Source organism: Penaeus chinensis, chromosome 16 (genome assembly GCF_019202785.1).
Source record: "Penaeus chinensis breed Huanghai No. 1 chromosome 16, ASM1920278v2, whole genome shotgun sequence".
Taxonomy (NCBI): Eukaryota; Metazoa; Arthropoda; class Malacostraca; order Decapoda; family Penaeidae; genus Penaeus; species Penaeus chinensis.
This window is the reverse complement of record NC_061834.1, coordinates 7,348,881-7,361,380: the sequence shown is the minus strand read 5'-3', so window position 1 is coordinate 7,361,380 and position 12,500 is coordinate 7,348,881. Positions and strand designations below refer to the sequence as shown.

The 12,500-nt window shown below is 37.0% G+C and overlaps 1 protein-coding gene and 1 non-coding gene across 4 annotated transcripts in view; both read left to right on the top strand.

Annotated features, from left to right (window-relative positions):
- Window positions 1–20: 20 nt before the first annotated feature.
- Trnar-acg lies at window positions 21–93 on the top strand. Its single transcript has one exon. It is a non-coding gene; the product is annotated as a tRNA-Arg (tRNA).
- Window positions 94–6,380: 6,287 nt separating this feature from the next.
- Window positions 6,381–12,500, top strand: part of LOC125033494 (solute carrier family 46 member 3-like) — a 7,428-nt gene continuing 1,308 nt past the window's right edge. Inside the window, exons 1-5 of one of the 3 annotated variants that reach the window (XM_047625048.1) lie at window positions 6,381–6,431; window positions 8,249–8,664; window positions 10,411–10,653; window positions 11,116–11,581; window positions 12,373–12,474. In XM_047625048.1, the coding sequence (XP_047481004.1) occupies window positions 8,398–8,664; window positions 10,411–10,653; window positions 11,116–11,581; window positions 12,373–12,474 (1,078 nt within the window). In that variant the 5' untranslated portion in view covers window positions 6,381–6,431; window positions 8,249–8,397. Of the gene's footprint in view, window positions 6,601–8,248; window positions 8,665–10,410; window positions 10,654–11,115; window positions 11,582–12,372; window positions 12,475–12,500 lie in introns of all 3 variants that reach the window. The other 2 variants (XM_047625047.1, XM_047625049.1) reach the window with 2 other exon arrangements.

Below are 12,500 nucleotides of genomic sequence, written 5' to 3'. Positions count from 1 at the left end.
TAATTCTCTACTCAAATACAGGCCTTGTGGCGCAACGGATAACGCGTCTGACTACGGATCAGAAGATTCCAGGTTCGAATCCTGGCAAGGTCGTCATATCTTTTTATTTTCGTGATATATGTTTTTCATATAAACTCCATAAATAGCTAGATTATTTATCCGAAACAATGACTATCTGCTTCCACACTTACCAAATGCATTCGAAATCCAAAACAAATTATCCAATGACTATGAAATTTTGATAAACAGAGACTAGTATTACTGTTTCTTTTATGTAATAGTTTTCCACTATTGACTATGCAGTATACTACACAATATACTTCCCATGATCGAAAGCTAAACTAGTATTATAATTCCAGATGCTACGTGTACACATCAGTTACGTAAAGATAACAATGCTTTCGCTCACACTTTATATTGGCTGTGTGGTGGGCGTTCCGCTATCGGGGCCTTCGTGGTTCCCGAGGAAACTCCTCAGACCGTTGGCAGAAAGTGCCGGGCATTAATGCCTCGGCCTCTTCCACAGCCGCATCATTACTAGGAAGCTTTGGCTGAGTGTGTGGAAGGAAGAGGTCGTTGTCATAGCAAAGTAATGCGGAAGCACATACGTGTGTAACAGAATGGGGGTAACGTCCCATCAGCGCCATTTTGAAGTACCGCGGTAACCAACGCTGCCCGGTCAACGACGCTGTTATACTGCCTGTATTTTAAGTACGGACAAGAAAGTACAATTTGTGGGATAATACGAAATAAAAATATTCTCGTGAATCATTTTCTGTTTTTCATTTTCTCTGCCTATAAACTACCTTGGAATTTACATTCGGTCAGCACATAATATGTAGAAAAGGTATGAATGTGAATCAATATTTTCAGAATACAGCAGGAGATCTGGTCTCTTGTATTGTGAAGATATTCATTCTCATTCATACTTTTTCTACACTTGTCGCAATGAATGCAGTTCATATAATGATATCTAATAAATACGGATTAACCTCTTGCATTCATAAGCGAACATGGCCCAATAACTGGTACTTTTGCTATTCTATATATTCTTTTAAATTTCTTCCATAAATTGAATGGTTCTTCTACTTTGACCATAAAATCCTGAATCTCCTTGTTTACTGGTATTACTGGTATAATATTATTATATATAATAATATTCATTATAATACTAACAAAATACGAAGCCATACTTCATTGTAAAATAACAGCTCCATTTATTTATAGTTTGCCGGTATGACAGAAAACGAGACGTAACGCCCGCTTTCTGTTACCATTTGTAAGGAGTAACTAAACTAACAAGGTCGAGCTCATTTAGTTGGTTAACATATACACATTACTACCACTAGTGGACAGAAATATACTATTTTTAATTACTTTTGTATCCAGTGACCTCTGGTGAAGGGAAAGAAGCAGTATGGATTGTTTGAATTGTTGGTGAAATTCCATTCTCTAAAATGACAAGGCGTTATTCCGAAGCTCGAATGAAGCTTTCCTAGCGCAGAATTTTACCAGCGTTTCAATATTTATATTCTGCATATTTTGATGATTAAACACCGAATTCCATATCAACTAAGTAGTTTTCTTCGTGCACTAAATATTTTCGACCTTCAGTTCACCCGCAGTTTCGGTTTTCGAAAAGTGTGGAAAGATTAATGAAATTGAATGTTGAAGACTTAAAACAACGAGAATCAGTGGGAAATATGTCCGTTAGGTGGGAGGATTATTGAGATAGTTCTATCGTTAGCAAAGCACTGAGGCGAGCGTTCCATGTTCGAGCTAACGGGGTCATACCGGTACTGCGCTAAAGACCATAGTATATTACGTTATTCACATGATTTTACAGTAATTAGGGGACTTGTCCTCCTAACCACCACTTACGAGGGATGCTAACCCCTCTACCCCCGCTAGGTCTAAAAAAAATATTCACCCTATATGATCCGACAAGAAGGAGCCCTCGAAAATATTCCATACTATAACCTTCCTTAATAAATTCAGGTTATAAAGGTTATTGCATAACTTTACGACTTCAAGAGATCTGGGTCCCTTATACTCCTTCAAAATACTGTAAGGGGTGGCATCCGGCCTCCTAACCCCCCCTAGGTCTACAGTATATACATCTCATTTCCTGGCGGGGGGAATAGCTATATATTCTTCTGGGCATTATTTCTGGTAATTGGATGCAACGCTAATGAGTGCAGTGTTTGATGTAAAAAGCTTTAGCAAGTGCTTCAGCGATTTTTATATTTGGTTATGACATCGACCTGTTGTTTCATATCTATCGCACATGATAGCTACTATGAAACTGATTTGGCATTTCGTAACAGATATCCATATTTCGTGGGAAGACAGTAAGACAACAAGAAAAAAACATATTTGCAATAACCAAAGTCAAAGAGGCGGGGTTTAGCTCGGAAGTTGCCAACTATTATTTTCATCAAGACAGAGTGGGGTCACCTGTTTCAAGCTTCCTTGGTGATATATATAAACTGAACATTCAACCGTTTTGATACAGTTTTAAATAAGATATATAATGACGAAGGTATATAATGAAGTATGCAATGATCAGTGTTCAAAGATAATTGTAAATTGTGTCAGGCAAGATTAGTCAGATTTAAAATCCTTCACAACTTCCATGCATGATAAACTATCGAATATAAAGTAACACATATATCCCTGACTTTAGTATGGTAAGCAATAACAGCTACTCTGAGTTTAGTCTTTCGAAGAGGAGCTGGAAAAACACGATTATTTTCTTTCTTTATTACAATAGCTGCGTTTCAGTTCTCAATCCTTCCAAGTTCTAGAAACCTCATATTTTCAATAAGAGTTTTTCATCAAAACAGAGGCAGTTAAAACGGTTTTCAAAATTGACAGTCTATCGAGTGTTATTCATCTCACAGTGTTGCAGTTTCTGTAGTTTTTTGTGTATATGTGTGTGTGTGTGTGTGTGTGTGTGTGTGTGTGTGTGTGTGTGTGTGTGTGTGTATATATATATATATATATATATATATATATATACTTTGAAATATTAAATATCTTAATTCCTAATTCTGACAAGTTCTAGTTTACCAATGTCGCCAAAGCATAGTAAGAAAGAATGAACAGACAGACCGATAAGATAATGATAATCAAAAGCTGCAATAACGTAGACAAAGTTGGAATTTTCCAAAACTTTTCTCTATAACAATTTGATAATAAATTGAGCACAGCAATGCATGTGTTTAAGTTGTACTTTCGTCACACTTCTAAAGTGAAAAATGAAATTTGTTATGTATATGAATTAAATCAACATTCAATCTAACGAGCATTTTCATCCATGAACTCCATAAGAAGCAGTAGTATGCAGCATAGTAAACCATTATCACTACAATTCTTTTATGGCATTTGCTATCAATAGAATCTGAAACGAGTTAACGACTCTGAACTGTTCTTAGTTAAATGAGAAATAAAAGAGTGAAACATTTCTCTCTCATCTCTAGGGACAGAGCAATTTTTCCTGCATAACCGCTTTGTTCTTAACTTATTTATGGACAGTTGGTAACCGTATCCTCACCCTTTCAGCCGACACTGCCTTTTCTTGGAACCACTGAGGATTCTCGGAAACTGAGATACCACTTGGTTGCACAGGTGCCAGATGTGCGTTTATGACCAAACACACACACACATCTCTTTCTCTCTCTCTCTCTCTCTCTCTCTCTCTCTCTCTCTCTCTCTATATATATATATATATATATATATATATATATATATATGTGTGTGTGTGTGTGTGTGTGTGTGTGTGTGTGGTGTGTGTGTGTGTGTGTGTGTGTGTGTGTGTGTGTGTGTGTGTGTGTGTGTGTGTGTGCATATATATATGTATGTATGTATATATATGTATATATATGTACATACATACACACACGCACACCCCCATAAATATATATATATATATATATACATATATATACATACATATATATTTACATATATATTGTTATTGGTATCAACATTATTATTAGTAATAATATAAGTACTACTACATCTGCTATTAAAATTACTGTTGTTGTTTTGATTATTCTTATGACCATCATCATAGTCAGTAGTCATTTCTGTTTACCATTGTTATCTTCACTATCACAATTAAGATGATACATATTGAAAGCTTATGATAACCTTAATAATAATAATCGCTACATATTCATAAGGAAACTAAATACAAATGCAGAGTAAAAGATATGGTACTTAATAATATAATAAAAAAACATATTTTGCGGTTATCTTTATTCAAAGTAAAATTCTCCAGCTGACATTCGTTCTTAGCTCAACCCTTTCAATAATATTTTAAGGCTTCCGTGCTTGTTATATGATATTCAGTATGCAATATTGATTTTACTGCAACATTAAATGAATACAGGGATTTTTATTATTATAATTATCATTATTATCATTATTATTATTACTATTATTATTATTATCATTATTAATATTATTATCGGCGTCATTATGTATTTCGCTATGAATCAGCGACCTTTTTCATACTTTCAATCAGAGAAGCTTACATAAGATACATAAATTCAGCAATCGTTAATTTGCTGACTTTGAAAAAAAAAAAAAAAAAATACAGATACATCAGCATGCTCTACGTTTTTTCGCATGCGAGTCCGGTGTCCATGCAACAGATTGAGTTGCAGGTTGAAATATAATCCGATGCATTATTGATCACGTTTTATACGCAAAACGCAGCTTCCTTTAGGACAGAGTGTAGATGGAGTGAAGATTTCTAAGACAGTTAGAGTGTTGGAGTATATGACTTAAATAAAATTAAGTCTGTTCATTAAATTATTCATTAAATTAAAGTTTAATTTTTTTTTATCAAATTATTATTATTTTGGGGATTTCAACGCGGCATAGTTATCCAAAAAATGCGTTGATGCGTTAACATTCATAGTTAGAATGCTCTAATATGTGTTTATGTGTTTTGGATTATATTACTGTGTGCACCTGTGTGTTTGTGCGAGAACGAGAGCATACATAAACATAGCGAGGAAAAAAATGTATGTGCAAATCTGTATTTCCGTATCGATACATTTTATAAGTAATGATAATGCGAAGCGAATAGCCTATTGCAACAGAGAGACCGGACAGTTGCAGATGATGTGCACACAGGGAGTTGCTAGGTGTATCACCCGTTGCAGGAGGTGAGAACTTCTGCCTAGCAACTGACCATGTTACGCAAGTCATGTGCATCTGGATTTTTTTTGTATTAAGCTCTCATTTCTTATGATTTCTTTCTTGTTTGTTATGTTTTATTTTCCCTTTTCTGTTTTTCTTAGGCCATATATCGTGTGACTTATGATATAAAAGGTATGGTTAGTTAAGTGGCTCCAGACCGTGGTTAAGTTAGCTTACGCAACTCAGTCTGCACGGAAAGCTCTACATTATATGATGTACACACACACACACACACACACACACACGCGCGCGCGCACGAGCGCTGTATATGCTTGCATGCACTCGCACACTTGCATATGAAAAATGTACACACAGACACACCCATGTGTATGTGTGTATATATATGAATAAATACCTATTTATCTATCCATATATCTATCTGTCTATATATCTATTTATCTATCTATATTAATATATATATAGTTATATATGTATACACACACCTAATACATACACACACATATGTGTGTGTATGTATATGTGTATTTAGGCATATTTATATACATATATACATACACATACACACACACAAACATATATTTATATACATACATATGTTTATGTATGTGTGTAAAATGGTTTATTTATATGTATGTATGCATGTACAGCATATATGCATGTGCAGTTATGTATGAAAGCTATGCATATATGTAGGTGCGTGCATGTTCCCTAGAACTCATCTGCATATCTGACCTTAACCACCATCTTCAGCACAAGGAGACTTGCTTGTCCACGTGTCTCCGCCTCTGCACGTGCCTGGGCCAGTTCCTCACGTGCGAGTATTACAAGCACGGATCCAAGGTGTTTATATAACCTTGGGTAGGAGTACGTGTTACATCACCAAGGCGGGGGACGGGGGCGACGCAAGGGGTGGGAGGGGGAGGGGGAAGGGAAGGGAGGACGAAGTGAGTAGTAGGGTAGGATGAGGACAAAGGGAGGGGAGGTGGGGGGAGGATAAAAGGAGCTAAAGAAGGCTGATATGGGAAGAAGAGGGGTTGGAGGTGGGGTGAATGGGGGGAGGATTTGGCGATAGGGTAGAGGACGGGGGAGGGGATGGGCGTGGGAGGAGGAAGGTGGGTAGAGTATGGAAAGTTCGGGGAGGGGAAGGAGGGGCGGGATAAAGAAGTTTAGAGTCCGCTGGTCCAGGCGATCCAGTCAAGCGACGCATTCGGAGACGAGAAGACCCACCAAGGGCGCTGTCGCTGTGGGCACTTCGTGTGAGAAATCGGATACCGTGAAAAGTGCTATAAAGTGTAGGAAGCTAGTGTTTCGCGATGGGACTGAATTTCGAGGAAAATAAATCCATAACCTCGAGAAAGTTTTCGATACATATTAAACCTTGATTCGGATATATCGCCTTGTTAATTCCGTGTCAATAATAGAAAGGTCAGTCATGGCTTCGCTTATGTTCTGTTACTTTGAGGAATGATAGAGGCTTGTGTACACCCAAGTGATATTATGCAAACATTTTTTGCCACCTCCAACCCATTGTTATTGTGTCTCTTTTGCTCTCTCTCTCTCTTTTTCTTTGTCTCTGTCTCTCTCTTCCTGTCTGTCTATTCACCTATCTATCTGCTTATCTCCCTCTTTTATTTCCTCTGTTTTACTCAACATTTTCTTTCCTTTCCCTTCTTTATCCCCATTTCCATCTTTCACATCACCCCCCCCCCCCCCTTCACCATCATTACTACATCATATTCACATACTCTTCCCTCAAGCAAATCAAAATAAAATAAAAACACAAATAAAATAAGAAAATACAAATATAATAATAAAATAAATAAATACATAACTTAAAGAAAACAGATAGATAAATAAACAAAGCAGAAGAGAATATCCCAGCAAGACTTAGAGAGCTACAGAAACATCCGTCAGGCTGGTACGAGGACCTCCCTATACGCGTTCGCACACCTGGTTTTGGGTATGACGTCATAGGTGGGGAAGGTATTCACTGCCGCTGAAAATATGGGCGATTGTTGGCCGAATATTTTTATTTTTTTGTTATCGTCATCACCATCGTCGTCATCATTATTATTATCACTATTGTCAACATATCATCATCATCACCATCATCAGTCATCAACTACATCATTATCATAATCAGCATCTGTATCATTACTATTATCATCTTTCTTCTCATTATTATTATCAATATCATTACTGTTATCATTATTCTTATCATTGACATTATGAATATCATTATATCATCATTGCTGTTATTATCATTATTATTATTATTATTATTGTTGTTAATACTACTACTACTACTGCTAATAATAGTATATATATTTTTATTTCTTCATATCTATACTTTTGGATGAAGAGCAATGATTCCGAAATTATGTACGCCATGCTGTTATCTTCAGCATCAACTTGTCAGTGCTGTTGCTAGTTATTTAAGTGTAATTATATGAAGGGTAAACTACGTTATTTAATCAAAAGTCTTATCGTTATCATTAGTATGCTTAAGATTATTTGTATATATTATGTATCAATGGATTTATAATTTTTGGGATCATTATTACCATTACAATTCTTTTAATTGTTATCGAAATTCGTATTATTATTTGTATCATCATAATGATAATAATTATTATTGTTGCTGTTGCTATTATCATTATTATTATTATTATTATTATTATTATTATTATTATTATCATTATTATTATCATTATTATTATCATTATTATTATTATTATTATTATTATTATTATTATTATTATTATTATTATTATCATTATTATTATTATTATTACTACTGTTATTATTATTATTATTAGCATCATCATTATCATTATCATTATCGTCATTATCATCGTCATTATTGTTATCTTCATTGATTATATTATTTTTGTGGACATTATTATCGTTGTCATTATTCTTCTTACCATATTTATTTCCATCATTAACGTTACGACCATTATTATTATCGCCCATATTACTACTATGACCACTGTCATTATCTATATTTCTATCACTGCTTTAGTCATTAAAACCAACCTGTTTTACATTTGTCTCCACGATTACCTTGCAGCATAGATCCAAACCGCCAGAATGCACCCACGATTAACGAGAACAAATATCTACTAGATATGACTTATATAACTTATATAGGTAATTTAGAACCAAGCTTGATCGAAGTGATAAGTGTGAAGTGCGAGGCGTGGACGTGTCTGACGAAAGATGGGGACGAAGAGCAAATCAATCCCCATTTTGGAAACGGGAGACAATCTCAAGGAAAGAACGCCACTGCTTAACCCCGGCGGTTATCCACGATTGTACAATTATCCACCGGACAATCCAGCGCATACGTTCACCAGGAGAAGATCTAGAGTTCGAGAACGTCTAAGGTTCATCTTGAAGAACGTGACGGTAGAGCCTCTTATGCTGTTGAACGTATTGGCTTGGACGCTGCAGACGACGCTCGTGACGAACCTCGTGCTTGAAAAGGTGAGGAAAGCGAATGTTCTGAATTTTTGCTCGATGATATTTTTGTGTAGTTAGTTCAGGCGGGTGTTTTCAATTTGTTTCTAGTATTTTATCTATATATTGTGAGCCATATATACATTTATTTGTCTGTTTCTTTGTTATGCAGTCATTTTGGCGATATAATCTTTTCAGCGTAAAAACGCATTACATTTTTTATCATGTAATGTTACATCCTACCAGACTTATATTAATATGTCAGAAAATGATAACTTAGACATTTCCACGCCATATCCATCATTCATGTTTCTTCTTTAAAACTATTAGGAAGAAACTTGTCACACCAACATTGTCTTAGAATCATAAGACGCCAAAACCGAATTTGGGTTTTACTACCTGATAATGAGTCCTTTGTTGTTGTAGTTGTTCATTTCGTATTTGTAGACTACTGTACATGTCAAGACGTTTCATATTTTTGAGTTAGATATAGTTCTGAAGCATTTGGCACGCCGATTTATTCCTATAAACTACTAATGAGCAATACGTGTTTGTATGTATTTTACACGAATGGACTTCATCTACGATATATAGATAACATTAAGGTACTCACTGAATATGATTTATCAATTTGTCTTTTATTATTCTTATAACATTTCGTGTTGAAGAATCGTGTGGTAATAATACACAATAACCTTTGTAGTTCGTAAAAGCCTTGGTTGTTTAAGAGCCGTACGCTTTATAACATTTGAAAGACAATCCTTACAAACATATTACTCGACTGAAGGACGTTAACATTTCTGATGCCTCTTTGTGTTCTTCGAGATAAGACTGTGTGTGGTATCGATGGGTTTGGTATCTTTAGCGTACAGTCGTTCCTAGTTTCTTTGTGTCACTTATAATGTTAATGCATAAATACATATGACATAAATGAGAGTTATATGAATATATCGATGAATGTATGCATAATGATGTATATGCATACATACGCCCAAACATACACAGCACAAATATATGTATATATATTTACTACATACATACAGACATACATGTATCTATCCACACACATACACACAGTGCAAAAGCTATCCCAAACTATTAATAAAGTGTAATTTATTTGTTCATGATATGAACGTCTTAGTTGTATTATAATTTCAAAAATATTTTCATAATCATTCAGATATAACTTTACAGCTCGTTTCACAATTTAAAAAATGGTGTCACTCGTGTTCTTATGATCATTAGAACAAATATACCAACCGATTTAACTTTTCCAGTAGAAACAACGAAGTAAAAGCAAACACCATGTAACAAAACAACAACAAAAAATTACCTTACCTTAGGCCTATATATCCCCGTCTTCTGCGTCTTATTTTAGCTACGGTGTGTGTACACACACACACACACACATACACACACACACACACACACACACACACACACACAATTCACTTTCCACACAAGCACTGCTTCCACAATCACCACATCGAATATGATCTACGAACAGCAAATAGATGGGCATCAACCACTTTCCATTCCACCAACCGTCTGTAACCATGTCTTATTTTAGCTACGGTGTGTGTACACACACACACACACACACACACACACACACACACACACACACACACACAATTCATTTTCCACACAAGCACTGCTTCCACAATCACCACATCGAATATGATCTACGAACAGCAAAAAGATGGCCATCAACCACTTTCCATTCCACCAACCGTCCGTAACCATGACCCCCCCCCCCCCCCATCCTCACAGGTATGCGAGAGGTGGCACAACCACACCTACGCCGAGTGCCAAAACATCTCCAGCCTCGGAGCCTCAGAAGAGGGTGTCATCCAGCGCGAGGCCACCTGGCTAATGATGGTACAGGAGCTAGTGGCCAACATGCCCGCTGTGCTCTACGTCCTCGTGCTGGGTTCCTGGAGTGATAAATACGGGAGGAAACTGCCCATGTTACTTCCCTTTGTTGGGAGTTTCTTGGCGACTGCCATTTACATGGTGAGAATGCTATTGGTTGTGTCCTGCTGCCGTCATAACTGCTATTATTGGACTATTGGTATTGCTGTGTAATTAGTTTTGTAATTGTCATTTGCAACAGTAGGTGCAGTTGTAGATCCTGGACATTGTTGTATCTATTATCAGTATAATTGTTACTGTGAATCGACGGTAACAGCAGCCTGCGTATTGGTATCATTTATCAGTATCATTAGTGTTGTCAGTATTATTGTTTTCATTATAATCATCTCCATTATTTTCACCATTGGTATATTTTCCGTTGCCTATTTTGATTATTATCAGATTTAGTGTTAACAGAACAGTAACTTTTACGTTTATTGCCTAATTTACATTTTCTATCAAATGTGCAGCAACACCAATTCAGTAATTTAATTTCCCATTATAATGTAACACAAACACCGTCCCTCAGAGTCTACAGAAGAACCCCAATATCAATGCCCACAGACGAACGCCCTGCTGTGGTGGCTCCCCGTGGAACTAGTGGTCCTGGCCGGCATCCCTCGAGGTCTGAGTGGCGGCCTCATTACCCTCCTGATGGCCACCTATTCGTACGTGTCCGACCTCTCAGGCCTCCAGTCACGCACCCTCCGCATCGCTTTCTTGGACTTCGCGATGTTCGTCGGCGCTCCTCTGGGCCTCTTCCTCAGCAACCTCATCTTCTCCCACTTCGGCTACGTGGGCGTGTTCAGCATCAGCGGTGCGGGCTTCCTCCTCAGCGTGGTGTACATCGTCCTCCGCATCGAAGACTCGCGTCAGCACCACGGAGCCAAGTGCGACATGGTCCGCGACCTCTTCGACCTGAGCAATGTCCGCGCCACGCTGAGTGTGGCCACCAAGCGGAGAAAGGGCCATGGCCGGGCCAAGATCTTTGCGCTGATGCTCGCTATGTGTCTCCTGCTGTTCATCATTGGTGAGCGTCTACTCGTTTTCCTTGTAGCGAGTCATTGAGTTGTATTTCCTCGCCCTGGGTCCTGCCAAGACCCGGCCTTCGCCACAGACTAAGTCGTTTGGGAATATTCATATTTTCAGCTTCACCATAAACACTAATGCTCATACTCATAGAGGCATCATAACAGTAAGTCCATCGTTTGTTAGAAGGCCCTCCTTTGATCCGTCGTATAAATAATCGAAGTGGGATGTGCGTCGCAAGGAAAGTTAGCCCAAGGATGTGCCAGTAGCAGAGAAATTCAAGGATGTGCCAGTAGCAGAGAAATTCAAGGATGTGCCAGTAGCAGAGAAATTCAAACTTTATATTCTCATCTTATCCCTGATGAATGGCGCGAAAGAACAAAGTCCTAGTTGTAAGTATATCTTTCTATATGTTGTGAAAGCCTGGTCTCTTAGATTTCAGTTTTCTTGGCAGGTTTGTCTTTGATGGTAATATTATATTCCTAGTTTTCCATCGCAGGAATTTTATATAACACCTCTGTTTCCTGATTATTTTAGTGTTTGTTATAGAGGCAAATTTTGAATGAAAAGCACATCCAGAGAAAGAGAACTTACTTTCACAAATGACTGATGATGGGTATGGAGTAGTATGTATATTTATATTTCTAACAAAGTTTAATGTATACTTTTTTTATTTTTTTATTTTTTGTTATTGTATATGTAGCCCTGTTTTGCTTAAAAGATTCATTCATTATGTTATCATAAGCTTTGCAGCATTCAGAATAATTAACATTTGTTTTGTTTCTTCACCAGGTGGAGCGCAGTTAGAATACCTGTTCGTCAAGAGGAAGTTTAGCTGGACCTACGAGCAATTCGTCCACTTGAGTATATTTGACATCGTGTTCGGAAGCGTGGGTAAGTAATGTCAGGTTAAAGCCAAC